Source organism: Zychaea mexicana (assembly GCF_025766255.1).
Source record: "Zychaea mexicana strain RSA 1403 chromosome Unknown BDB00scaffold_139, whole genome shotgun sequence".
NCBI classification, from domain to species: domain Eukaryota; kingdom Fungi; phylum Mucoromycota; class Mucoromycetes; order Mucorales; family Lichtheimiaceae; genus Zychaea; species Zychaea mexicana.
In genome coordinates this window covers 48,055-75,313 of record NW_026516802.1, presented here as the reverse complement: position 1 = coordinate 75,313, position 27,259 = coordinate 48,055, and the positions used below count along the sequence as shown (strand labels likewise).

General features: G+C 43.1%; 8 protein-coding genes across 8 annotated transcripts; 2 read left to right on the top strand and 6 right to left on the bottom strand.

The window, feature by feature from the left end:
* The first annotated feature begins 907 nt into the window (after nucleotides 1-907).
* BDB00DRAFT_853937 (uncharacterized protein) lies at nucleotides 908-1,916 on the top strand. The gene has a single exon (XM_053125661.1). It carries the CDS (start codon nucleotides 954-956, stop codon nucleotides 1,695-1,697), a length of 744 nt encoding a protein of 247 aa, XP_052973716.1. The 5' UTR covers nucleotides 908-953; the 3' UTR covers nucleotides 1,698-1,916.
* Nucleotides 1,917-2,166: 250 nt separating this feature from the next.
* Nucleotides 2,167-4,438, bottom strand: BDB00DRAFT_878543 (coth protein-domain-containing protein; the record flags this gene model as incomplete). The annotated part of the gene is made up of 5 exons (XM_053127742.1): nucleotides 2,167-2,793; nucleotides 2,893-3,206; nucleotides 3,310-3,488; nucleotides 3,617-3,941; nucleotides 4,054-4,438. 5 exons carry the CDS (start codon nucleotides 4,436-4,438, stop codon nucleotides 2,167-2,169), a joined length of 1,830 nt encoding a protein of 609 aa, XP_052973715.1.
* Nucleotides 4,439-5,660: 1,222 nt separating this feature from the next.
* On the bottom strand, nucleotides 5,661-8,857 carry BDB00DRAFT_942945 (coth protein-domain-containing protein; the record flags this gene model as incomplete). Its single annotated transcript, XM_053129420.1, has 6 exons — nucleotides 5,661-6,783; nucleotides 6,889-7,100; nucleotides 7,138-7,468; nucleotides 7,576-7,940; nucleotides 8,230-8,251; nucleotides 8,851-8,857. The coding sequence occupies 6 exons, from the start codon at nucleotides 8,855-8,857 to the stop codon at nucleotides 5,723-5,725; spliced, it is 1,998 nt and encodes a 665-aa protein (XP_052973714.1). The 3' UTR covers nucleotides 5,661-5,722.
* Nucleotides 8,858-9,462: 605 nt separating this feature from the next.
* On the bottom strand, nucleotides 9,463-12,570 carry BDB00DRAFT_983783 (uncharacterized protein). Its single transcript, XM_053130003.1, has 7 exons — nucleotides 12,465-12,570; nucleotides 12,080-12,217; nucleotides 11,764-11,979; nucleotides 10,880-11,586; nucleotides 10,394-10,790; nucleotides 10,104-10,297; nucleotides 9,463-9,988 (listed from the first exon to the last, which is right to left on the bottom strand). Exons 1-7 carry the CDS (start codon nucleotides 12,553-12,555, stop codon nucleotides 9,635-9,637), a joined length of 2,097 nt encoding a protein of 698 aa, XP_052973713.1. The 5' UTR covers nucleotides 12,556-12,570; the 3' UTR covers nucleotides 9,463-9,634.
* A 1,675-nt stretch (nucleotides 12,571-14,245) lies between these two features.
* BDB00DRAFT_892083 (uncharacterized protein) lies at nucleotides 14,246-17,096 on the bottom strand (the record flags this gene model as incomplete). Its single annotated transcript, XM_053128484.1, has 2 exons — nucleotides 14,246-16,810; nucleotides 17,067-17,096. 2 exons carry the CDS (start codon nucleotides 17,094-17,096, stop codon nucleotides 14,246-14,248), a joined length of 2,595 nt encoding a protein of 864 aa, XP_052973712.1.
* A 1,040-nt stretch (nucleotides 17,097-18,136) lies between these two features.
* On the bottom strand, nucleotides 18,137-19,592 carry BDB00DRAFT_878539 (uncharacterized protein; the record flags this gene model as incomplete). The annotated part of the gene is made up of 3 exons (XM_053127741.1): nucleotides 18,137-19,026; nucleotides 19,110-19,382; nucleotides 19,469-19,592. The coding sequence occupies 3 exons, from the start codon at nucleotides 19,590-19,592 to the stop codon at nucleotides 18,137-18,139; spliced, it is 1,287 nt and encodes a 428-aa protein (XP_052973711.1).
* A 3,120-nt stretch (nucleotides 19,593-22,712) lies between these two features.
* BDB00DRAFT_878538 (uncharacterized protein) lies at nucleotides 22,713-24,114 on the bottom strand (the record flags this gene model as incomplete). Its single annotated transcript, XM_053127740.1, has 5 exons — nucleotides 22,713-22,946; nucleotides 23,058-23,374; nucleotides 23,507-23,730; nucleotides 23,831-23,906; nucleotides 23,994-24,114. 5 exons carry the CDS (start codon nucleotides 24,112-24,114, stop codon nucleotides 22,713-22,715), a joined length of 972 nt encoding a protein of 323 aa, XP_052973710.1.
* Nucleotides 24,115-24,770: 656 nt separating this feature from the next.
* Nucleotides 24,771-27,027, top strand: BDB00DRAFT_885188 (45.2 kDa GTP-binding protein; the record flags this gene model as incomplete). Its single annotated transcript, XM_053128394.1, has 13 exons — nucleotides 24,771-24,840; nucleotides 24,933-24,960; nucleotides 25,085-25,149; nucleotides 25,242-25,295; nucleotides 25,376-25,618; nucleotides 25,681-25,719; nucleotides 25,787-25,923; nucleotides 26,009-26,077; nucleotides 26,148-26,261; nucleotides 26,339-26,379; nucleotides 26,457-26,461; nucleotides 26,554-26,807; nucleotides 26,896-27,027. 13 exons carry the CDS (start codon nucleotides 24,771-24,773, stop codon nucleotides 27,025-27,027), a joined length of 1,251 nt encoding a protein of 416 aa, XP_052973709.1.
* Nucleotides 27,028-27,259: the final 232 nt, after the last annotated feature.

Genomic DNA, 27,259 nt, shown 5'->3' with positions numbered 1-27,259 from the left:
TTAGTGCTGCTAATAATTTCACTATACACCAATAAGGGACAGCAAAAAGAAACAAAGCCGAGATGGTACATTGAACAATGATAGCTAAGCAATATTTTATGATTTTATTTTGGTAGGTGACAAGTGCCGCATTAACAAACGGGAAGTGTCAATATAAAGCAATGTGCATCGTACTATGTCCTTTTTATGTAATATCCAGCACTACCGCGATACTCTAAAATGTTGCTTATGATAATCGTTTAAGAGTCCACGGAAAAGGGAGGACCCAGACGGCGTACATATATCTTTTAGTGTATACTGTATAGTACACACGCTCACATCGAGGAAATAAGCAATTCGCGAACACTGTTAGGACTAACATAGTATATGCACAGAAGAGCAAGTAGAATGCAGTAAGCCTCATAAAAGGAAGTGGAGGCAAGGAGTGGGGGAGACATATGCGTGGAAGGAGGCGGTGGGCAAAAAACTGTTGCTTTTCCCCTCCTACTTTTCGCCTTTCCCGTTTTGTAAAAAGCACATTTGCCAGTAAAAGCCGATATAGACTATTATGTCTTCATTGTAGATATGCTCTCTGTCACCCCTTTCCCAGCTCCTCACCTACCACTCCTTCCTGCTTCAAAGCACAGGAGTAAAAGAGGAAAGGGGTGCGGGGAGGATGTAGGTACGACGATGAAGAGAGTTAAGAAATAGGGATGCCCATATCGCAAGAGAAAAAGCGCGTTGTAGCAGCAAAACTCTAACTGCCACCATTCACTTGGACTCTCTCATTCGCTGCACAGGCAGGAAAGCACATATGCAGCAATTCCATATCTACTCACTAATCCTTTGTATGGAAATCGCCGATATTTTTCGTATAAAAGCTTCAAGGGTTCCTGCTACCCGTGAAGAGCGGATATATTTAACACACGTTAAACTCTCATCATCATTTTTTTCTAAATTTAAGTTCATCGATAATGATTATCCAGCGCCGCTCTCCACCTGCTGCTATGTATGATTCGCCACCCGATAGCAACAACTACTATAATAGCAATACTAGTGGCAGCAGCAGCGGTAGCTTTAGCAGCAACAATAGCAATAACAATCAGCAACAAAGCAACAACCCCGGAAGTGACAGTAGCAACAATAACGATAACAATCAGCAGCAAAGCAACAACTCCGGGAGTAACAGTAGCAACAATTACAACAATAACAATACCCACAATTACAGCCAACAACAAAACAATAATTCCGAGAGTAACAGCAGCAGCAGCAACAACAACAACGATAATAGCGGTAACAATAACGATCGTAATACTAGCAACAATCAGCAAGACAACAGCAATGACCATAATCGAGAGCACGAACAACAACAAGGCAGCCATCCATTTGGTGGTCAAGATCCGCATAATCTGCATAATGCGCAGGGCGGTGCATCTCCGACTATGGTTCCCACCGTGTTACCATCCAGTTACACTACTCAAGAAGGCAATAACAATGGCTCCGCAGTCATATTCATCGTCGTTGGCATTGTCGCGGGTCTGGCTGTGATTGCTGCCCTTGGTCTATTCTGTGCCTGCCGAAAGCGAAAGAAAGATCGCAAGAAAGAAACCATGGCAAACGCGTACCTGGAATTCAGTCAATCTCAAGCATCGACTGGGTTTGGCCGCAACAAAAGTCAGAAACCAGCAAAAACAAATGAAGATAGCGATTACTACTAAATAACGGAGCAATCCGATTTTATGGTGAGCGTGCTTACGTCGTTGTCATTTAATGTTTGTGATTTGTTTTTATCCTTCCTTTATTCTTATCATCCTCCTGTCATCTCTCCTTCTTATGTCCCATGTCGTTTACTACATTTATTTTTATCTTTATTTATATCGTTCCGCCGTCATCTATTTATTATCATAAATGAGTATCGAGTACTCAAATGCTTTTTTACTACCGTAATGGTTTACTTAATTTTCTCAAATAAAATTATTCTCTGTATAATAAATACTACTACTTAATTCGAGATCTATCATATGCAAAACGTCAAGCAATAGCTTGGTTATGATATATATTGAAATGTCATCTTATATGTTATTTTATTTTACTTTATTACATATATATATGAGAAACTATAAGGGAGATATCGAAGGAAACTGTCTTAGCAAAGGGAATTTTTGGGAAAGAGACTAAGCTACACATTCAAAGATTTACTAAAAATAGCGCAGCCAAAGCTGTGAGAACTAAGCAATAGCTGTTCTGGTGCCATAACAAGTTAGGTACAGCAGCCGAAGGCTTCAGTTCTGTCTGCTCATTGGCTGGCGGACGCGACTCTGCATTATAGGGACCCAAAGGAGGAAGATCATCTTCGTCGGTAAAACTAAGCTGCTCACAAACAGCTGCGGAACGATTGCGGACCCATTCCTTGATGCCCATCACCTGACCATCCGTATTTTCAATGTTATTTTCAAAGTTCCAAATGGTCCAAGTCGTGTTGATCGTTCCGGGTGAGCGTGCAGGCAATTCCAAGTTCCAGTGTTGATCGGCTTGCAGCATGGTACGCCAAGCATCGAGTCTGGCGTCAATGATACTGGGTTTAAAGTATCGCTTGACAATGGTTTGTAAAATCTTTTCGAATTCGCCACGATAGTACGGGGATTCCAAGTGCACGTCAATGAAGGGTCGTGATGAGTTGGCACGCGAAAAGTTTTGGTAAGGGGTTGTAGCAACAGAGGGATCGACGCCGATGCCAAATACTTCGTCATAATCATAAGTGATCATGGTCCAACGCTTAGATTCCAAGTTTTGGTTCAGATAATAATTGCTTGCCTGTTTTCATTCAGGAAAAAAGGGTAATCAGAAAATGACACCGTCTTTCAATCTCGATGGATTGCAATTTGAATTTTTTCTGGTATATGCGTTCTTTACCTGATGCCAAAGACCATCCCAAGCGCCGGACAAAAAGTTGATAGCGAGATGTAGCAAAGTGTGATGTGAGTTATCCATCAGGTTACCCAAGTTGCCGCGGTTCTCAGCGTCTTGTGCGAGCTCAACATTGCTCAGATCTCGCATAAACCCAATCAAAGGCACGATTTCGTCTGACTTGTTCGGGAACAGGTCGCCGTTGGCGCCTTCATCTTCCAATTCGTACATACTTTCCGGATATAGAGCAATGTTATCGCCATGGTAGACGAGGTTACCCTCCTCTTGTGGAGTGATTGCATTGCCCTTGTAAGTGGGACCTACATACATGCATGTACATATACAAGGGATATCAGTTTGTGTGGAGAAGAAAGAGGCACAAGTATCATGACAATTTTGTCCAGTGTCTAGTTTTCTACGTACCTGTATGAGGATAGTCATGATCGCCACCATGCAGAACGTTATCAATAAAACTTGTTGTAGCATCGTCGATCATTAGGTAAAGACCCATTGGTTGACCATTAACAAATAGGCGAGTCCATGAAGCGCCCAATGTGGCAGCACCGGCAGCGGCCAAGCAGTCAAAAGCCAGTTTCTCTCGCCTGAATATTACACAGAGCAGTAGTAGTAATTTGTTATGTTAGCATCGAGTTTGTCATCGTTATCCAGTGCCAGTTGTATATCATAGCAGCTATTACGTAATGGCCATCAAAATAATACAGCAACTTACATCATGGTAGGGTCAGCAGGCTGAGCACGTAGTTTTACGGTTGTTCTGCCATAGAGTAATTGTTTCTCTGCTCCCTTTTCAGTATATTCATTAAGCTTGATTTTGAACGACTGTCTTGTGAATTCCTTGCTTGATTTGCCACTGTTGCGGAACCCAGAGTTTCGGAACGTAAAGGCGTCTCTGCTGTTAATATACGTCATGCTTTCCACCAATGCATACTCGTGATCTCCTTTGGGATCTGATAAGATCTCATTTACAGCTGTCATGTTGGCCTGCATGATGATGGTGGCGATTTCATCAGACTTGTTCATGTTGCTGAACAGTGCTATGTACGAAAACAGTGAAACAATTAGAGGTCGTATACGGTATGATTTCCATTACTTAGCTAGTCTGATCTAGCTCTGAGCATATCGTTATATATCATAATGAGTGCTTACGTGGATAGATAGGGTGGTAGGCTTGAGGAAGTTCTGGTACTTGATGTAAAGTAGTTCGATTAAAGAATTCATTGCCACTAGAATCACCATTGGCCAATCGTCTAGGTGTCGCTTCCGACATGAGTACGTTGCCTTGGCCGTCCAAAATAGCATAATTGTATGTTTCTGCAGGTGCAGGGGCGGTACCAGTGTAAACGTTGGGGATATTTTGTTGACTAGGTCCGAGCGGATGGTTCGTGCCGTCAACAGAGACAACAACGGATTGCGCGCCTTCCGGCAGAAAGGCAATGACGGCATACTGTACGTCTTGTGCATATGAGATCGCCGTGCAATATAATAATAGCAGCAGAAGCATTGGATGTGCCGTCCGCTTCAGGATCACCATTGGTGTTATTGTTCTTTTTTGGTGAGTTTTAAAGAAAGGGAGGAAGTAGAGGGGAAAGAAAACAACAACAACAACAGAAATCCGTTTTGCCCGGCAATTTCACTTCCGTTATATATGTGCGTCTAACATTTTGTCGTTCGCACTGGAGCAACATAGTATACTAGCAATAGTAGTGCCTAAAGCCGGTGCATGTTGCTCAAGCTCGCCATAATTGCTCTAGTGGGCTGGTTAATTATTACTCGAATTGCAAGAAAGAACGGGTGGAGGATTCCTGGCTTCTGTAGTATACAGTGTAATGTAAATTTTGCTGCTATTGTGTGATGTGCCCACTGCTATTACTAGTACTAGTAGCAGTAGTACCTGGAACCTGTAATAAACGAGAGAGTTTGATGCTCCTGCTGACGATTCTTGCTCATGGAAAATGCGGAAAAAGCTGCCATGCTGCAAAGTTCTATTATTTACCGCATATATGTTATTGTGCCAATCTGTTGCACATTAAATAAATAAAGTAAATATAGTGTGTACTTTCTTTATTTGCTGGTAAGGTTTGGTATACTCCATGTATAGCATGGACCCACACTAAGTGTGATTTGTGTCGTACCAACGAGATACCACTGTACTACCTCAGCCCCGATGCGCAGCTCTTATGCATCTGACTTTAGTAAGACGTCAGTCCAAAGATTTTAGCTACACTATATTCGAATCGCCATTTGCTATATCGGAAAGAGGTGTCATAACAGTAAACGCTTTACTGTTTTTTTGCCAAGCAAAATATTAACAACGGCTAGTAAACCTAAAATAGACAACTCTCAAGCCTCTTCTTGCAAAAGGAGAACTGGCTAATTATAACCTCTTCAAAACAAAGAAGCATGACACGGTCGGTTGTTCCAAGGATTCGACAAAATGTATAACAGCAACAACAGCACATGCTGTAAACCCGGAGTGTTACGGGATAATAACCGAACATATTTGGCAATGACTCTTATATTATGTATTATGCGTGTCAACAGTGATGTATGGCGTTTTTTTTCCTTTCTCATCGTGCACAAAAAAGAAGATTAAGGAGAAGAAAAAAGAACTGTGTGAAAGTTTCTTAAACTTCCATAAGTGACCGGGCAAGAATCAGCACTCCATAATAGCTGTTGGGCCCATCAATCAACGCAAATAAGTGGGTTTATTTGATGACCGTATGAGAACAAAGAGAAAATTGCAAAGGGGATTTAGATTGAAAATTAATTAATTATGCTTAGTGCAGTTATGTAATGTATTTAAGAAGAGGTGAGTTTAGGCGAGTAATGATGCGACGGCAATGGCAAAGCAAAGAGTCAGAGACAAAAACGTGTTAGCAAGTGGCATCGTGTGTTGGGGTACAACAACGCCTGCAGCCGCTGAAGAAGCCACCGTTGAATCGCCTGCTGGAGGGACACTGTCATCCTTGCTGCCAGGCTGCTGTGGCGACGTGATGGCAGCGCGATCTGTAACATGGCCCGATCCATCCATAACACGACCACCGGTATATGTCCCGATCGGTAAGAGATCATCGTTATCCGAGATACCGAATTGCTTGCACACCAATTCTGAACGCTGCTGGACCCAGTCGACAATGCTCAAGCTCAGATCGGAGTTGCCCACCTGGGCTCCTTTTGTCGCACTAATACCGAGGGCACCAGCTTCCATATCTGCAACGGTCCATGTCACTTTTTTACCCGGTGAAGTATCCGGTAAAGATCGATCCCAGCCAACATCTTGTCTCAGCATTTTGATCCATGCTTCCAGCCGCGGCTTGATCACGCTTGGCTTGAAGAATTTCTTGACCAACGTCTTCAAGATAGTTTCAAACTCGTTACGATAGTAAGGCGATTCCAGGATTGCGTCTACGAGCGGTCGTTTGGCAGATGAGGGTGTATATGCTTCGTAGCGAACATTGACGAATCCAGCCGTTTCAACGCCATTTCCCAACGTTTCGTCGAAATCGTATGCAATCAACGCCCATTGTTTGGTTGCTAAATCTTGGTTCAGGTAAAAATTGGAGGCCTGGAACCAGAACCCGTCCCAGGAACCAACCAGATAGTTGATCGCCATATGCAGCATCAAGTTTGTTGGATCAATCAGTTTTTCCAGATCGCCTCTATTTTGAGCATCCGTGGCTTGTTTGGGGTCAATCTTGGCAAGCTGTCGGGTGAATTCAACTAATGGCAGCGTCTTGTTTCCCTTCTTCAAGTCCTTCGCTTCGCCCTTGTCTTTAAGCTTGTAGATGTCCTTTTTGTAGGCAGCAGTATCATCGCCCAAATATTCCAGGTTGGCACAGTGCTGGTCATCAAGGGAATTTCCTTTGTACGTTGGTCCTATAATAAATTGAATATTAGCATCCATTTTCCAAGGTTGAGTAGATGGTTTGCTGTGGTGGGCAATAGCTTGCTTTTTTGTTTATTGTTTATGGTAGTACATACCAGTGTTGGCGTACGACCAGTCGCCTCCGTGAAGCACGTTGTCAATAAAATGGGTTGACGCATCGTCCGTCATCAAAAACAACCCGAGCGGTGTGTCATTAACAAACACGCGCACCCAACTACTCATGGATGTGGCGGCACCCGCTGCAGCCAGCATGTCCATCACCAGTTTTTCGCGCCTGGAAATAATCTTGATTAGCAAAATTCTTAGTCTAATTATGCAACAAGAAGAATTACAAGCTGACTCACATGAACGAACCATCGGTTTGTTCACCGCGCAATTTGACGACGGATCGACCAAAAAGAAGCTGCTTGGGAAGATTTTTATCCGTAACAAACTTGTTAAAGTCAATTTCAAATGATTGCCGGGCAAACTCTTTTGTGGACTGGCCGCTATTGTCAATTGCAGCATTTGTGATTGTATGGATTTCTGAATTGCTGATATAGGTTAACTTATACACTTGTGCACCCTTGTGGTGTTTTTCAAGAGGAGTTCGACAAATCTCGCCAAATGCTTGCTCATCGACATTTAATATCATGGTCGCGACTTCATTCGAGTTGTTCATGTTTGTAAAGAGAGCTGTATAACGTAGTAATCATTGAGAGATACGTTAGCCCAAGATATTACCGGGGTTTTCCATAGCAAAAAAAATGGATGATCCCATCAGAGTACAACGTTTCACGTACGAGGATAGATTGGATGAAATGCTTGAGGTAATTCGGGCACACTGTAAACTGTAGGCGCTCTATCAAAGAACTCATTTCCAGTCGTTGCTGCATTGGGTGACAGCGATCGTCTTTGCTCTTCGCTCTTTGTGACAGCTCCGGAGCTGTCGGTGTAGGCGTACTGATAGACTTGGCCGTAAGGTGCGCTTCCACAAAAGAGGTTTGGGTGGTCATTGTTCGATTGTAGGGTATAAGTTTGGCCGCTTATGGAAACTGAGACGCCCTCTCCGGCGTTGGGAAATGCCATTACACAGTACTGGACGTTTTTGTTGTTGCTCGCTGTGGTGGTGGTACCGCTGCTGTCAACAGCGGCTGCTGACGTTACACTAATCATCGAAGTAGTAGCGGCGCATAATAATGCGGCGATCGCAAGGATCCGATGTCCCAGTGCATAATTTTTCATACTGTCAGTAGAAGCAGCTGTAGCAGAAGTAAACCTTTAGTAGCTGTTGGAAAGAAAACGAGTGGAATGGTTTGTGGTAGTAGCAGTAGCAGTTTTATAGACTATATGAAGAAAAGGAAATGAGTGTCAATTAACAGGGGCAAGAATTAAAAGCAGTGAGGAAGAAGAGAGAAACTTTGTGCAGCGACAGAAAAAAGAAAAGATGCTTTTACCTCTTCCGATCTCCTTTAATTACTATATAAGACATGTGGTGTCGCGTGATTACAGGAATACAAAGCACCTACGCGAGTGTTGGGTGTGAGCAGCAGCAGCATAAATACGACGACATTAGCTTATACCCAACTCCTCATCTCTTCTCCTTTACATATAAAAATACACTTTGTTTGGCTTCCAAATGGAGATAACTATCACGCCGTAGTAATTTGAATACATAGCAGTGGATAACCCGCACTTCATTATTGATTCCGAGAATTGAATAAGTCTTGCTAGCACACGCTCGTGTATGTGTACGCTTTCTTGGCTGTTGTTGTTGTTGCTTCTACTGCTGTGATTACTATGGACGCAAAGTGTAAATAAGGAGAGCTTCGGGGCTTTGAGAAGGTTGAATTTAGGATTGCCAAGTTTGTTCTTAAAAGATGTATATCCACTCCCTTGCTCAGTGATTCGCATAGCAGCGGCTAGTTGTAGTAGTAGTAAACAGTAGCAAAAAAACAATCAATTCTACTTTTGTTTAGGTCGTATGGCTGGCTGCAAGTTATGGCCTTTTTTTCCTAATTCAACAGGGCAAGCGTCGTCACACGTGCTACTGGCATTTGCTGCTGGCGCCTGCTTACTACTCATTATGCATAATGCGCTCAATTCGTATGCAACCTTTTTTAGATGCATGTCCAAAAAAAACAGAGAGTAAAAATTTGACATGAAGATAATATTATCACAGTTTGAGTGGCCCCACCACCCGTACTGCTGCTATCACTACTCCTTGCTCATTCACACTCCATCATTTAATTTCCCCCTGCTTCTCCTTAAAGCTACGTGTTAACCGTAAAAGAGCTGCTGAAGGGCTGTAGTAGACGTTGAGAAAAAAACTGTAGTTTCTTTGCTGCCTTTAAGTGAGTAAGACTACTTTTGTCGATTGTGATGAAGGTCGTGTTGAAATTAACTACAGTAAAATGATAAGCAAAAGAAGAAATGGGGCATATCCTACTTTATTGTCTATCTCCTCCTAGTTCGCTGTTTCATACGCACATTCTCAGCCTCTCCTCTATATCAACATCATTAAGTTATGATAATAGATAAAATGGTTGACAGTGGCATACCTGATAAGGAATGTAATAAAAGGCAATCATTTATAGCACCCCATCAGTTTCTAATTTTCATTATCTCATGGCTTGGTTAAAACGCATAAGCCTACATATTATTGTATGGTCGACATAGCAACTAATTAAGGGCATATACATATAATCAGATTTTTAATACATATATAAAAGATTACACGGCTACGAAGGAAGTGGTCTCTTTCCTTGTAAATCAAAAAAAAAATAGAAATTGTGTACAAATATATATAAATAAAATAGCGGGTGTGTATGTGTGAGTAATTTTCGAAGAAGAAGAAGATGGTTATTGCTGTTTACGCTTCAGTGTGCCTTGATAGAAACTAGCGTACATGTTAACACGGTCTATGGATAGGCCAGGCTGACGAATCGTGAGTGGTTCAACCTGGAATCCAGCCTTTTCAAACAAGGCATTATACCAAGGCCGTGTGCCTGCACTGCGCCAGTAGACACGGCCATCCAGCTGTAGTGTGCGGGCCATCTCGGTGATTTCTAAATCTAACTGACTGGGGTCCTTAGGGTCGAACCAGTCCATATGGTCCATGACAACCATCCGTGTCAAATAATTGTCTGGTAAGCCCTTTAATGTATCGACGATTGAGTCTGTATGTAATCGGAAGGCGTCCATAGCATCCGAATTCTATTATCAATAGCATCCATTTCAGTATTTCATTCTCATCTTTCTTTTATCCCACCCACCTCTTACCCCTTAATTCTAATTCTAATAAGTAGACAAAGCCCTGTCCTGGATTTACCTTGAGCTTATTGAATCCTTCCTCGGTTAGATAGGTTGGAGATGATTCCTTGGTATAATGCTGCATCATGCAGAGGTGGTAGAAATATTGATCATTTCGGAACAAAGACCGGGATGGGATGGGATCGAGCGTATTTTCAACATATTCGCGTGTCGTGCACTCTTCCAAAAACATGTTCATTTGGTTGATCGGTACTAGTACATTGCAAAACATGTATTTGTTTGTTAGTATAATCGTTTTAAACTCTCCACTCTTAAACATCTCCACAACGAAATCAACGGATCACACACCTCCTAATGCATTCCACATAAACATTGGATTATCCATCATTTTTTGAACCAGTGGAGACAGGAGGGTAGGTCGTACACGCTGCTGCCAAATCCGTTCTTGTTCTTCGATTGTTGTAGCACTGCACATCTGTTCTACGTACTTTGTAATACCCGTAGCACGACTCCACCATTCAAAAATATATAACGCCAATCCAGAATAACCAGTCTTGTAGAATTGGTGAGAGAACCGATCGCTATGCTGGGACCAGTACTGGAAGGCGTAGGAACTCAGCTGGGGCGAAATGAAATCGTTTAACAGCGTAGAAAAGTGCGGGTGCTGGCCTTGTCCAAACATTCGCCAGAAATCACGGTATGAGAGTGTGGCAATGCTTGCAAGCTTCAATTCCAACAAGTGATTCTATATAGATTACGTGGTCCCCCAGTTCGCTCTTTAATATCCTTCCCTTCTTCTCCCTTGAGTACTTTGCTCTCTTTTGGTGCCCTTACCTGACAAGGATTCATGTCAACGCAGTGAATTCGTTTAGGTTGTGCAGCAATGGCATATTCTAGAGCATTGTCACCAGCCGAAGTAATGACCAGCATCACGTCATTGCTGGACAACGGAATATGCTGCAGATCGACTCGCGGATCTTCCCAAGTGAAAGCATAAATATACGATCGAAATTGTGTATGACAGGGCAACGACGGATCATAGTCCAAACGCCACGGGCGACGAGGTTCTACTGCTACAACCGAAGCTGACGAAGAAGAACCATCGGGTCCCAGTTTAGGTGACGCACTGCAGTCACTTGCACTACTGCTATACGAATCGGATATCACGGAAGCTGAAGTAGTAGTAGTAGTAGCGAGGAGACCCCTTGCATGCGAACAACCAAGCCAAACATAGTAAGGAATCTGGATCATATAAGGGACCACGAAATGATTTCTGCGGTTCAAACTCTTGATCGTGCCAAACTTGTATTCCAAATAATCGCGACGGCCAGGCGCCAAGTTGATGTGATCAAAGTCGAACCAGATGTGCCAGAAGAATCGTGTGAACCAATTGCATTGTCGGTTGTGTTGGGGTGAGTAGGTTTCTGCTGGTGCACTGGATTTACCAGACACGTAGAAATCGACGACGCCAAAAAGACCATCGGGCGTCAACAAGGATTGGACTCGATCCACGACTGGGAAATAGCTGTCCATCATCGATACTAAAATAACATGGCCCATCATGAAGTTTAGGTTATGGTCAGATCTAAAGCTGTCTTTTTGTTTACGAATATAACGCCATCTTCGGTAGTTGCTTCCCCTTTCGTCCCAAATCGATAAAGTTTTCCCACCACACACTAAGAAAACAAACAAGGTTACTACAGCTACTTTAGACTTACATGAATACGACATGGTCACCAAGTTGACACCACCTTCGGCTTGAAAAGGTGTTTCAAAAGAAGCAGCATCTTGACATAACACAATGACATTATCCCAACCGCGTCGCTTGAACCGCTCTTGAGCAATCTTGCACAAGGAAGGTGTCAGATCCACCAGCACAACCTTTTCAAAGTTCTCAATAGGGAACGACGCGTGCATTTGCTCAATGTTCCAACCTTGATAAACAAAAACATAAATACGCAACCAATGCGTATGAGTATACTTGTATATATTTGGAAGAAATGCCGAGTTTACGTTTTTCTTTTTGCCTCTTACCAGTTCCACCTCCCAGGTCAATCCAAGTTGGTTTCCTTGGTGTTGTGCCATTAGCGATTTGATCCTTTAGCTGTGCCGCACATAGTCGTAGCATCGTTTTACGGCCTCGTAAAAGTTTACCGCGCGAGTCATCATAAACTAAGAGTGTTGGTCAGATTTAAGGTTAAAAGGGATAAAGAATATATGTGTCATGTGTGTTGTGCTTTAGACAGAGGGTACCCAGGGGTAGAAGGGAAAGGGAAAGCTTCAGGGGGGTAGCACGTCCCATGCAGCAGCAAAAGCAACACCAGCATGCCGACTGCACTTATACCACATCATGCATCTACTACTTCACGCGCTAATGCTACTATTACTACTACTAGAAGCAAACGTATAACACACGTACTATGAGCTTGTCCCTGATAAAAGGATTCGAGCCGACTTTGCACATCTCCATGATGTCCGAGGGGCTTTAAAAAACACGAGTACATAAACATGATGGGTGTCTTGACATGGTCCCAACCAAGGATTACGGACACGATGGATCCAATAACACTCAATAAGATCGCGTGTGCCCACCGATACTGGGCATAAAACGGCTCCAAAAGGTCGACTTTTTGCAGACAAATATTGGCCATCCCCATGCATAGTGGTACCAGGGCAAACCGGATCTTGTTACGTTGTTTCAATGATGATGAGGAGCTCATAATCTGCTACGTGAAACTGATGATCAAGAGGTAGTAAGATAGAGAAACAAAGAAGAAGAAGAAGAAAAGTTGGAAGAAAAAAAAGAAAGCAAAAAGAAAAGAGAGGGAGGATCCCAATTGTTTGTGTGATCTGCCTTTTGTTTAGCGTCACCATCCTATATCCTATTCGTCCTTGTAACCGTATCCGTATACGTGAATGGGGGTACGTGTGTATGTGTATATTGCGCGCCGTTCCGCTATGCGCTCAGTTTCACCCTTCCCATCCCGGAGTGGAGGGGGGCGGGCAGAGGGAGCGATGTTGAGAGTTGGGGTAGCGCGTGAACATGTCTTGTTGTTGTATATTATTACTACACGACACAAAAAAAAGTAATAAGTGGGTTAGTAGCAGTATTAGTAGTGAAATATCTTGTTCCAATAAACGTTGCGGATGAAAACCGACGTGATCCAAAGTATTGGATTTCGTCGAACTACAATAAACTTACATCCTGTGTATCATCATCATGGGCACAACACGCTGCACGGGATTCCACCTATCCATTCAGAGAGAAACTAAAGGAAGATAGAAAAAAAGCGATTGCAAGAAGAGCGAATAAGCTGTCGACTTTTTTTGGGCGTGGCCTTAACAAGCCATTCACAATAGTCGATCTCTGTGCAACGACCAAAAGGGAACGCTGTTGTATCACGTGGAACCATTACTTTTTCATGCTCGCGCTTTCAAATTTCATTGGCTAGGTTCCAAGATGTGTACCTTTTTCTCGAAAAAAAAAAAAAACTCTTCATATGTTTCGTCTCATCGATTAAAGGGTTTTTGAGCCTAACAGGAGGAGGGAGGATCCTGCATTTAAAATACATTACATACGATATCTGCCATCACTATAATACAGCACAGCTTAGATGAATTTTTCAATGGACTAAACTTTCAATGCTTACTGCGAAATCACTATGCTTCCTCTGTATAAACTGTATGATCAACAATTTACTAGCAGAAATATTAGAAATCTTTTTTGTCCTATGGAGCAAAGGAACAGGAATCCTGCAATAGAACAAACCTTTTAACGTAAGTGAGCCCCAATAACAGAAAAAAAAATGCTTATCGGCAGAACATGATGATGACCTTCGCATTTACTCGCTTTATCAATGCGTATATCATCAAACAGTAAGCACCTGCTACTATAAACCATTGAACATCATCAGCTGGACTTACCATTTGCTTTTACTACTTTTGATATATAGTATGTCAGTTTTGCTTAGAGGCAATAAGAAAATCCTAATGCTAGTGCTTAAATCGAAAATCTGGCAACAAAAAGAAAGAGTGTTTTTACTGCTATTAAACGGAGATACTTTTTTTTATTATAAACTACTAATGGTACTACTACTATATTTTTGTATATACTTCGATTTATGAAGAGAGGAAGTATGTTTTTTTAAAGGATAAGTGAATGGATGGGAAGGGTGTAGAGGATGCAACTGGTAATAATTATTAAGCGGCTGTAGCATCAGCCGGTGATTGCAAACAAGAAATCGCGCTGTCACTATTCTGTTGTTTTTGATCTTCTTCCTCCAACAACAACGCTTGTTCTTGTTCTTCTTCATCTCCACTTTTGATGGTGTTTTTACTGTTGGTGGAAGATGGGGATGACCAGCATCCTTCATCAAAGCTAATTCCACTGTCAGCCACTTCGCTATCCGGGACATCTTCAGGCAATCCATGCTGGCGACGCCAGCTCAAGAAATCATCATAGGTCACGACCTTGCCTTGGCTTTCACGCACCGTCTGCTTAAACACATACAATGAGTTTTGAAACCGGCGCTTGTGATTGGAGAACCAGTACGTAATGTTGCGAGGCTTCAATCCGGTGTGTGTTTGAACTTGTTTGCGTTGCTCCTTGGTCAGCTTGTCCTTTTTACTGTAGATGCTAAAGAACACGGATTTCAAGTAGTGGGTCGTCTCGGCGTCATAGGAGGTAGCAGTGCGTCTTGTGTAGGTTCGTGGAGCACGTGGACGACGTGCTTGCTGTTGTTGTTGTTGTACTGGTTTTCTGATGGTGGCACGGGATGATGACAATGATGGTTCGATTTTAACAGTAGTAGAACGGCTGCTATTGTTGTTGTTGCCGGGACGACGGCTGTTGTTTCTATGACGACGTGCTGCTGCTGTTGCTGCTTTTGCTTTTGCTGCTGCCGATGTTGGCTCCACATAGTCATCGTCATCGTCGTCATCTATATCTTCCATCTCTTCATCATCCGATTCCGTCTCACCCTCTTCTTCTTCGCAATAGTCAGCGTCTTTGTCATCGTCGTCGTTGACTTGATCTTGCTCTTCGTCGCCGTCTACGCTTGATGATCCCAAACATAATGTACTGCCTTGTTGCTCTTGCTTGTTGTCAAGCTCGTTCTCTTGCAGGAGATCTTGTTGTTGGCGGTTGTATTGTTGTCCTTTGGTAATGTCGCTAATTTGTAAGGCTGACAATCCTTGTTGCAAATCGAGTTGCTGTTGTTGTTGTTGCTGATCAGCTTTCATGGCGTGGAAAGCATCGGGTGGCGTGAATGGTTGATGTGTCCTTACTGTTGCATGGGCCGACATCGAAGCGACTGACGACGGAAGAAACTCAAAACCTTCGTGTGGAGGCAGTGAACAAGAAGATGAGAGTGACGACATAGTGCTGCTGGTTGCTGTAAAGTCGCTATTGTTCATGGTAAAGAGCAGCTGCTCTTGTTGATGTTCCGGTGTAGTGGGTGGCATGATGGTATACCCCCCTGAACTTGCAGACGGTGTCGGCCAAGGCTGCATTAATGTGGACGGGTGAACGCAGTAAACATTACGGTTGTTGTTGCTCTGTAACATCATCGCAGCCATGGCCGGATTCTGATAGAACTCTTGCTGGTGCTGATGCTGCATCTGCTGTTGGTAATCATGCTGTGGTTGTACAAACATTGTCGGATCATTAAAAGCGGACCCTTGTTGTAGTTGCTGTTGCTGATAATCTTGCTGCATAAACGTAGTACCACCACTGCTGCTGCTGCCGGTGCTGTCGGCCAGTATCATCGTCATCATGTCAGAAACCTGTTGTCCTTGTTTCTGTTCGCTGGATCGATGCTGCTGTTGCAATTGGTGGAGCTGCTGTTGTTGCAATAGTAACCCTTGCTGCTGCTTCTCGTTCTGTCGTTTCTCAATAATACGATGAAGGATCGGTATGATAGCACTGACGGGATCTTGGTTGTACTGTATACGAGCAGTTTCAATAATCAGCATGACACGGTGCATCACCTCGACACGGTCCTTGAGTGATTGAAGAGCGTAAATGAGAAAGGGTGTTTGCTGTTCACAGTCTTCGTGTTGGTGATATTGTGGTTCCATTTGCTTTCGCTCATTCATGATCTTTTCAACCGTCATATCGAGATGTTCTGTGATCGACCAAAGCTCTCGTGTCACCCATGTCCGGCATTCGGCGTTGCGAGCAAGCAAGATACACTTTTGAAAAGAGAACCACAGTTTGACAAAGCTTTCAAAGTAGTTGTGACCCATGAATTTGGTCAAGTCCGGAAAATACTTCAACAGGGAGCAAAGAGAGCCGGCTTTTTCGTTGCTTGCAGAAATGGATGGCACAGCTTCATTTGGCTGAAATTGTTGTTGTTGTTGTTGTTGATACTGCTGCTGTGATGACATGGATGTGACCTTATTGGGATCGTCCATCATAAGTGACATTGGCATTTCTGCTCCAGTCACTGTTGTTGGCTCTGGTGCTGCTGGCAAGGAATAGTGGAGGAGTTCCATAGTGGACATTGTGGTGGTAGGATAGTGCTCGACATGAGACGAGATGTTGGTGAGGTCTTGCAGGTAGGATCCGAGTGTGACAGGGTCCTCGAACTTCTCTAGTTGCTGCTGTAACTGTGCAGGAGGCACGTCGAGAATACTGCATCCATAATCGGCCATGGGTTGAAAGAGAAAGGCAAAAGGGTCGATCGCGGTGGTGGTGTCGGTGGTAGTAGCCGGTTTACTAGCTGTGATAGCAGTAGCGGCAGGAGTAAGGGTATTGGAAGAAGACTAAATGAACATGTAGCAGGATTACAAACAAAATCGCTAGTTAGTATTTATATGATCTAGCCATTTAATTGTTGGGGACGACATCTGAGCATCAATATAAAAAAATATTTTTATGTTCTACTGAGCCAAATGTGGTGAATCTGAAGAATACCAGGGATTCTGCGCTTATTCTTAAGAGAAAGCATGTGTGTATGTGTGTAGTAGGTGGTGGAGGTGGTGAAGGAGATATAAAAATAAGCTCGAACTTGTTTTGTACCTGATTATGATCGCTGTCACGCTGCGACATAATGATTGTTTGTATGCAAGGTAGTGTCGGCGGGATTCAAAGGTGCGGATCTCTCGGGTAGCAGTAGTGGGAGCAGTTGGTAGATGAGGAAGCGTTCGTATGTGCTGAGTGTAGATCTCAACTTGCACGCGCGCAGACAGCCCGCTTTTTTATCCATGTTAAACTGATTAACCATTTCAGGCGAACAACAGATGGGTCCAAAGAATGACCTCTTTGGGTCTCACCTCATCACGATCATGCACGGACACATATGATGTGTGTCTGTGCATTACGGGAAATAGAAGCATCAAAGAGAACAAATGAGCAATCACACCCAAGAAACCAAATGCAGGTGCGTAGGTGCGTAACAAAGAGCAGGGTTGAGTCGGTGATTATCCATAACAAGGAACACACGGACAGGAAGCACCTCATTCTCAATAAGAACCAACATTCATGCAAACAATACTTTGTATAACCCGTCAACGCTTTGCAAGGGCCCCGTCATCGGACCAACGCCTCCGGTGCTCGATGTACCTGTGTGTACAATAAACCATGCACTTACCAACAGCTATACGACCCGTGTATACTCACATTTGTTTGTTTGTTCCATAGCAAATTGTCACCACCAACTTTGACTTCTTTCCCAAATAGATCTCCACACACAGAAGATGTGCTCTGTTTATTTTGGAACGAATAACAATTATACTTGCCTCTGGCAAGAAGAAGGCACAGTGTGTGCGCGTTTGTGGATGAGTTTATAGAAGAAGATGTACAACAAAGAAACTAATGATGACAAAGACGAAAGAAATACAACAAGAAAGGGTGGGATTTGTGAGGGGCAGGATGACGATGAGACAGAGGGAGACCGAGAGAAGGTATTTTTTTTTCTTTCTTTTTTTTTTTTATGAAACACTAAAAAGAGAAAAAGATATGGTGCCGGTGCTGGGTGGGTGATGAGGATGAGCGGTGTAAGGTCGTGGTGTATATGTGATGATGGAGGTAGTAGTAGTACTTGGTTGGTAATAACAGCGCGTGAGCGGGTGGTGACGGTCCCTTTTGATCTATTTGGTCTCGGTCATTTCACTGTTGCCATTGCTGTTGTTGGGACGGAAGGGAGAAAAGTAGCGACCACGATGCTGGGATTCGATACTGCTCGGGTCCAAAAGACCACCACCACTGCGGCATCGACAAGGGCTTCGACGATGCTGCTGCTGACGTCTCCATGCAAACAGCACGGCAGCCACAGCCAGAACCAATGTGGACCAAATAAATACACGATTCAGCAAATGGCTCGCTCCAAGCAAGTACTCATCGTCGAGGTCCTGTTGTACTTCGATCGTGGAGGGTGTTGACTTGGTCATCTCTTGGACAATCTGGTCGATGAGACCCGTGTTGGGAGGGGGGATGTAGACAGGGGATCGGTATCGTGATTTGGGATCCTCGAGAAGCGCTTGGACGTTGGTCAGGGTGATATCCACCGATGTCGACTGAGCATACGAGCCAGCAAGCAGGATGCTGTTGGCAATGACATGATGGGCGCCGCCGGTCAAGTGGGTGCGGTCCCACCAGACAAAGTCATTGATTTCGTCCTGGCACGCGCCCTGGCACGCATCGAGATAGGCATGCGTGGCATCCGAGAATCCAAAGATCGGAGGATCGGCAGCGATATCGGACAAAAGACTGTGCACGTCAACGAGATCCAGTTCAAGCGCATGATGGTGCTTGTTGAGGCTGACAACATCGTTCTGCAGCATTCGGTTGAGCTCCACAGCAGCCTGACCCCAGACTTCCTTGTCCGCGTGCTCGTCGTTGTCGGCAAAGAACGGCATGCGTTCCAGTGGAGGCACGTTGAAGACCATGATGCGGCTGGCGTGGAACACTTTGCGGATGTTTCGCAGTTGCTGGCCGATGCACAAGGCAACATTCTTAAAGTCAGGCAACTCATCCGTACCTTTATTTTTCATGTGAATAACCTGTAAATACACGCATCCAAGAGACATTTTCAAGTAGAACGGATCTGTTGCTCGTACTTACCAAGGCTTTGCTGGTATGACTTTTGGATATCGTTGATGCCGACCCAGACGGCAAAGACGGTTTCGGTAGGGTCCAAGTTCAAGTCGAGGTTGTAGAACATTTCAATCTGGTCGCGGATACTAGGCATCTGGTCTGCAGCCGATACGTTGGGAAATAGCTCGTTGTCACATGCCGAACCGGTGTATGCAAAGCTGTACAGCGACGCATTCCAAGCAACCGCAACGTTTTCGCTCCAGACAGGGCCGTTTGTCCATCGATGAAAGTTTCCAAGGTCTAAGAAATTGTGTTAGCGTGTGAGTCGTTGCTATTATTGTTGTTGTTGCTTCTCTGCTGCTGATCATGATGATAATAATTATTACCGGAATAGGAATCACCGAAAACAACCAGGTTCTTCACGTTGCTGTCCAGCGCAAATAGCGAATGTGGAAGTAATGAGACGATCAGTAGTTGTAGAAGTGCAATGAGTGTGGATTGGCGAGTCATTGTGTATGCTCTCGATAGTATGTGAGGAAGGAAAGGAAAGGTAAGGGGAATGGAGGGGTGGAGGAAGAAGTGTGAGCGAAAGAAGGAAGAAGTGAGAAAGAAGGAAGGGAAAAATGACTCCTTTTTCTTTATCAAGTCGGCTTCCAGACAACCCACAATTGCATTACAGCCAGCCTTGCCGTACGAGAGAAAGAAGGCTTTGCTGATGTGCCCCCCCCCCATTGCTGTGCCTTGTACGCTTCTTCACCTTCCATCAAAGCTCCACCTTGCTCTCACCCTCAGGGTCACACGTGAGCCTTACTCCGCTCGCGTAGCACGATGGGCGCGTAAGAAGATATCCGTCTTACCGAATCATCCATGTTGCATGTATAAATAAAGACCTTCTCTTGCAATTTGAGCAGCCTTCCATAGCAGTGGCGCTGTTGTTATCGTAATGGCAATACCAGATGCATTTGCATGATACATAACCCACGATAATAGAAAAGAGAAGAGCTACCCAATAAACTGAAAAGAAAATGAAAGACTTTGCACGCGATTTCATTTCCCTTTCTCGGGTTACGAAACCAATATTTACGAGAGCAAGTTCCCGGTAAAATGCAAACAGAGTGTGTGTAAGTTATGATGTATCGTACATATGAATATGCCATTTCCTGGTCAGATTGACAAAAAAAAAAGGTGTGCGGCAATACAGCACATGTTCGACTGTCATTTCGAGCCAATCTCTTTTCTGTTGTGTAACAGCAAAAACAGCCTTTCTCTCTCCCTCGCTCTCTGTATGTGCAATTCTCCACTTTCTCTTTGGGTGACGATAACAGCCTTATTTGCCTTTTATGAACTGGTGTACATTCAGCGTGCTGTAACCATGGCAACATGCCATGGTAATAATCAGGTTGTTGCTGTTGCAATATGGTCTCCGGTTCAGAAAAATTAATTGCATAAAGGCTGAGCTCTTTTAGTTCGCAGAGAGAAGAGATGAGGATCCATCCAGAGATTCCATATTGCAAATTAGCTTCGGACTTAAATTAGGCTTTCCAAAACAGGTCATAAAAGATAACGTTACTCAACAGGGGAGGCTTTTTTTTCTTCTTGTGTGCATGTTTAATATACCTCTGTATGCTCTGTGCACGGCTTTTGGATACACTTTGTGCGCATTCGATCCGGCAAATTTATAAGTAAGACTTATTCCAATCCAACAAAGAACCTGTATTATGCATGCTGTATATAGTTAAAAATATGATGAGGCTGCTGATGTGGATATATTAGGTCCGATTGTACGCTTCGCCTTCCCGACTATGCTTGAAATTACCCACCTCCAAGTAGTAGCATATGCTACCAGCTGCTAATACAAGCCTGTTATATTGGCTCCACAGCAGCAATTGCTGCTCAAAGTCATCTTTTAAGATGCTCCAGAACACTGTTTTTGTAATGGCTCACGATTAACGAATTACCCCTGAATTATATCACGAATACAAAAATAAAGTCATGTACTTTGTTGGCCAATGCGCAAACCTTTCCTTTGGATGATTAAGCGCGACACGTACCATTATCGTCCATGACAAGCTTATGCTTCCTGTTGTATGGTAATAGTTGCATTGCCTTGTGCTTTTTTCGTCATAACGATTTGGTATCACTATGTAAAATTAGAAAGTCTCAAAATTATGCTGTATGTTTTGTCGAAGCTATCCGCCGGAACATCCGGATTTTGAGCATAATATGATGGCTATACAAACACACCGAACTTTATTGAGCTCTCTGGCCTTATAGTGTGATTTTCAAACATTTTATTAAAGCATGGTTTACGGCGGCCGGCGGTGGTGGCGGCGGCGGCCTGATGGCGGAGGATAACCGCAGTCTCCACTTAATTACCATAACATGAAAAGAATTTCAAGAAAATTGACTGAATATGGTGAAATGTATATATTTATCTCGATTCTCGACGTTCGATGATTCTACCGCTCTTCACCGAAAGAAAAAGAGCCGAAAAAGGTATTTGCACTTTTTTTAGCCTCGTCTATCGTGTTAACCTTCCGTTCTTGCACCTTTTCTTCCTGTGAATAATTAAGCGAGAGAATGGGGCGTGTATACTCCACTAATGTTGAAAAAACGACCATATCCTTGCTACTTTTCAAAGTTGTAACGCTATCCTGAACGCTTAGGTCAATTCATTTAGTACCGCATTGATCCTGTGACGCAAAAATTAATTGGTTTCATGACTTAGGAAAGAGGAAGATAGAACACTCGCATAGCAAAACCATCTTTACATTCGTTCAATCTCTGTGATGGAAGACTTGTTTGCTAGTAGCGATAACAGTTATAGATGCATGTATTCATCGATTAAACAATTACAGTTGCCTGGCAACAAGCATGACCTCTCACAGACAACTTTTTACAGACACGATTGTTCTAGTAAGGCTTTTCAGTCATCGCTATTTTCATATACACGCGACATTTAATAAAACTCTCGAATTTTACGGATTTCTTTTGACACTGCCCGCCGTCTGCCTGCGGTATACGTCCTCTCTGTAATCTAAATGGGAATTTCATACGATTTGCTCAAAGTTGTCTGAGGCTGACATGTTGGATACTTTTTAGTAGCATCAATCAAACAGAGTTAAAGTATAGTGCTTTTAGGAACGATTTCAGCAGATATATTTTTATTATTATGCTAGTTTCAAGGCTGTTAGATCAGAAATCATCGCGAATATAACATTGACTAGTGTATGTTGCCAAGAGCTTCTATTACTGTGCTCTTCCATTAACAATTTTCTGTGAATATATTGGAGCATTGGTCTTGAATGAAGTCTTGAACACACCTCATTTGTGGTCCGTACCCCCGTTAGAAACCAGTAACATAGTCGACAATACTCATCATAGAATATCTCTGTACACGCCTGCTCAATCAAACTATTGGCAAATATAGTTTTAATAATTGTTAATTGATGTTGTGAGTTGATAAAAGCTTGGGGCGAAAGGGAATGTCAATAGAAAAGGCCAAGTATAATACAAAATGTCATTTTACAGGACGTGAACACCTTGATCATAGCCAACATAGCTCAGACATATACAAACGGTAAAAAAAAAGGTACAGTATCAGATGAAAGTGATGTACAAATACACAGATTAAGGTTTCAACAACAGTTTGCCAGTTGTCTTTCGGCTCTCAATATCAATGTGAGACTGCTTTGCATCGGCAAGATCATATATCTTGTAGATGTGGGTCTTGATGACGCCCTTGGCCAAAAGTTCGAACACTTCACCCCACCACTTTTGCGATTCTTCACGCGATGTCATGTAGTTGAACAAAGTGGGTCGCATAATCTTGAGATTCTTTTGTGCCAACGTCGCGATCGAAATCTATAAAACAAACATTTTTCATCCGCGTACGTCAATGCACCTGGGTTGCTGGTTTGGTCACACACACACACACACACACATCCCCCCGACCCAACCAACTCTGACTCTTACAGGAGGAACTACACCCGAAGCATTTCCAAAGCTGATTACGGATCCGAGTCGTCGGGCACACTGCAAAGAGATATCCCAAGTAGACTTGCCAACGCCATCTAGCACACCTTGGCAACCCAGACCACCGGTAATCTCGTTCACCTTGGCGACGACATCCTCGGTGGTATAGTTGATCACGTAATCGGCGCCATTTTCGCGTGCGAGCGCGGCTTTTTCGGCTGTGCTCACGGTGCCAATTACGGTGGCACCAAGATAGCGGCACATTTGACACAGCAAGAGGCCAACACCACCGGCTGCTGCATGGATGAGAATATGGTCTAAGAAAAAAAAACAGATTGTGGTGAGTTACCTACCACACAGCCTCATTGACTAATTGAGACATACCCTCCCAGCGCTTTAGTAATCCAACACACACGCCTCATCTATCCGGAATAAAGGTTTGCTCATACCTCCTTTCTTGACAGGATAAGATTCACGAACCAACGTCCACGCTGTCAATGCCTGGATACCAATAGCAGCTGCTGTTTCGTATGACACGTCGTTTGTAATCTTTTCAACAGCACCGACCTTGGCTTCGGTATATTCAGAGTAGGTCGATCCACCGATATAGACAACACGATCGCCAACCTTGAAATCCTTGACGTCAGGTCCTACGGCACTGACCTCGCCAGCGCTGTTTTTGTGTGAAATTGATCGCCGCTATTAGTAAGCAAGTTGCAACCCGACAACATTTATCAACAGTGGTTGCAGTGAGTGGTAAAAAGAAAATGTACCTTTCGCGACCAAGAACAAATGGAAGAGGCAATGGGTAAAGACCGGTACGGTGATAGGTATCAATGTAGTTGATGCCTAATAGTCGTGGTTATCAAATTTAAACCAATCGTTTAGGTTTTTGTTTTCGTTCGTCGTTAGCGCCCAAACTTGTATTTACGTTACCTATAAAGTGGTTCTTGATGACAACAGTGCCTTCATGAGCCTCGGGAAAGGGAAGGTCCTTGTAGAGCAACTTATCGACACCGCCAGTTTCCTCGACGACTACTGCTTTCATGGTTGCCATGGTGAACGAGTTAAACAAAGAAAAGTGCTTGAGAGAAAGAAAAGAGGAAAATGGCGGAACCCGTGAGAAGTGTGAGGTTTAGAGTTCGTTGCCAGCATAAATCAATCACAGTCGCAAGTCCCACTAAACCGTCTCTGGAGATTTCAAAAGATTATTTATTCCGAGAAATTAAAAAAAAAACCCTTTAAATGGGGTCAACCTGAAAACGCATTGTCTTATGCTAAACTTGTAAACACTATCATACTGCAGTGTCCGCTTATGAGGGTATATGCCTTACGGGACTAATGAAACGTTCCACTGAGTCATCATACACTACATCAAGGATGCAATATGCGCTCTTAATTGTCCTTTTGCGTACCAGGGCACCAGGCAATTTTGATAGCTGCTGAGGCATGCTGAGACAGGGTAGTAAGTACTGGCTTCTTATAGTTATAATTGTAATTCAAGCAGCTGTTTAATATCACCAACACAACATTTGAGAAAGCTACACTTCAAAAGATTGTCGAATATCGTTTCCAACGTGCATCAGTAGAAAGTGACACACAGATCGCCGGAGTGCCGGAGTTGTTGTCAAAGGAAACTATGATATCAGCCATTGTGACTTTTTGGAAGCTGCTTATCATATAAGCTATTCTTGCTGCTTGCTACTATAACCCATGGTCAAAGAAATCCTACTTGCATGCGTCGGTAAACCATCGGCAGGCAAATCGTCATTCTTGAATGCAGGTAACCTCGAGAAACAGAAACAGAGTGTGATAAATTGAAGTTTTATTTTTCTTATGAATTCTGAATTAAACAACAATTCAACGTTGACCTAGTTTCTGACGCTACTGCCAAAGTTGGTAAGTCAAACGTTGATACACGGAAGGAATCTCGGGCACGAGTGGACCCGCGATTGCAATTATGTATAACCGGCCTGCATATATAGGTAACTACCCCTTCACGACTATTAACCAAACCATGGTGTAAGCTATGTACCAGTTGACTGTCCGTGTAAAAAATACGGCAAAGAGAGTCAATGCCGACCAAGATATGGTAAGAAGGGAAAGCGAAATCAGCATCGCATAAAAGCCAAGGAACATATGCGAATTAGAGAGCCGTGCAAAGTATTAACTGATATGCACTAGGTCGATGCGTGGAGGGTACTCGGTTCGTTCCTATCCAAATGATGGATGTAGCAGGTCTGTTCTTTTATTGTATTGAATCGGATAACTGGTGGTATAAATTATGGAGAGACTTATCCTTGAGTGCAAAAATGTAGGTCTTGTGCCTGGTGCGTCCCAGGGACTGGGTTTGGGTAATCAATTTTTGGACGATCTGCGACATGCGCATGCATTGATCCACGTGGTGGATGTCAGTGGTACTACGGATCAGAATGGCAAAGAAACTCAGGGCTATGATCCAATCAACGACATCAATTGGCTACGCTTGGAAATTCATAGTTGGATCACGAATAATTTGTTGAAACGCTGGAGCAGCATTGTTAGACGGCACGTTGCTATAAGTATGTTCAGTTTACCAATATGATTACAAGAACACGCTGATCCCTAACTATGTGGCCCCTAGAAAATAGCACTGTAGATACGTTGCAAATTCAACTCTCGGGTAACCTCTTTGTATTATTAAGAAGAGATGATTGGAAGGGAATTGGTGCTAATGCATATGGCATAAGGTTACGGATCAACTGCAAGTGTAGTGGCAAAAGCAATGGATAAGAGTGGTATAAAAGAACCTTTAGAAGCTTGGGATGAGGATACTGTGAAGAAGGTGGTAGACTTTTTCATGGATGTGCGCTTCCCAACTGTTGTGGTACGTATAGTTATTTGCTTGATTTGTCCAATTTTAGCGGCACATGTGTATATGCGGCTGACATGATTTCGTTACATGATGACAGGCCTTGAACAAAATTGATATGGCGGATGCAGATAAGAATATCACAAAGATCATGCGAAGATACGATCAGGTAAAAACATAAAATTGCGACGTGTACTTTTGAGTGCTTGTGCGACTTATACTTAAATTCAATGAGCTAGAACAAGCTGGTCTTGACAAGTGCACTCGCAGAAAACTTTTTGCGAAAAATTCGAAAACAAAATTACATAAAATATATAGACGCAACGGATATTGTAGAGACAAAGGAAGATTTAGTAAGTCTTGTGTTTTTTTTAAAAGTGAAGTGTGTCTTTTTTAATATTATTTTTAGTTACTGACTAGAATTAAATAGCCTGATTCGGATTTAAAACCAATGGATGGGAAGCTGAAAAAGTGAGTTTCAAGTAAATTGAAGAAACGGCTCTTCTATGTGTATTAAATGAGACTTTTATAAATGTACAGCCGTGTAGAAAAAGTACAAGGTAAAACAACAGTTACAACAGTTTGTCCGTTCATATAGAGACTGGCAAAACGCAATTTCATTAATGACTTGTTAAAACGGAACAGATTTGGTGTTGTTCCGATATGGGTCTACAGGCGTACAGGAGGTACTAGGAAAAGCTGTAGAATTACTGGGCGTATCACCTGTATATCCAGTCAAAAGTGTTTCTACCTTTGGATCCACAAACTCGCAAAAGCCTGGTGCTTTCAGAGATTGTATTCTTGTATGGCCTGGAACTACTGTACGAGAATTTGCAAAGATCTTGCATCCCGAAATTGATAAGTACTATCTTTATGCTGAAACTGTGGGCAATATGAGAGTAAGTTTAGTGAAAAGCTTCTATTCGATACATTGGTGGTTGAATTGCGAGATTGATTTAATGAAACTAACTATCTGTTTACTTTTAGCTCTCAGAAGATGCTGTTATCAGTAGCACCAATAATATCATTTGTTACAAGACAGCCATGGCAATCAGTGGCAAAACATCTTTATCCAGCGATGCAAAAACAGATACACCTGACAAGAAGGCTAAGAAATAAAACAAAAACAATATAGAGAATCCTTGTCTGCAGACTATTTTTACTTCACCGTCCATGAACCAACAATCCGTTCGACCACATGAAATAATTTAAACTAATTGAAGTATATTCTTTTATACTCCACATCAGGAGCGACATTAATAATACGAGGGGAAAAGTGGGTTATAGTGACAAAATGTTGATAAGGAAGAACTGTACATTAAACAAAGATGACTAAATAGGGTGACGGAAT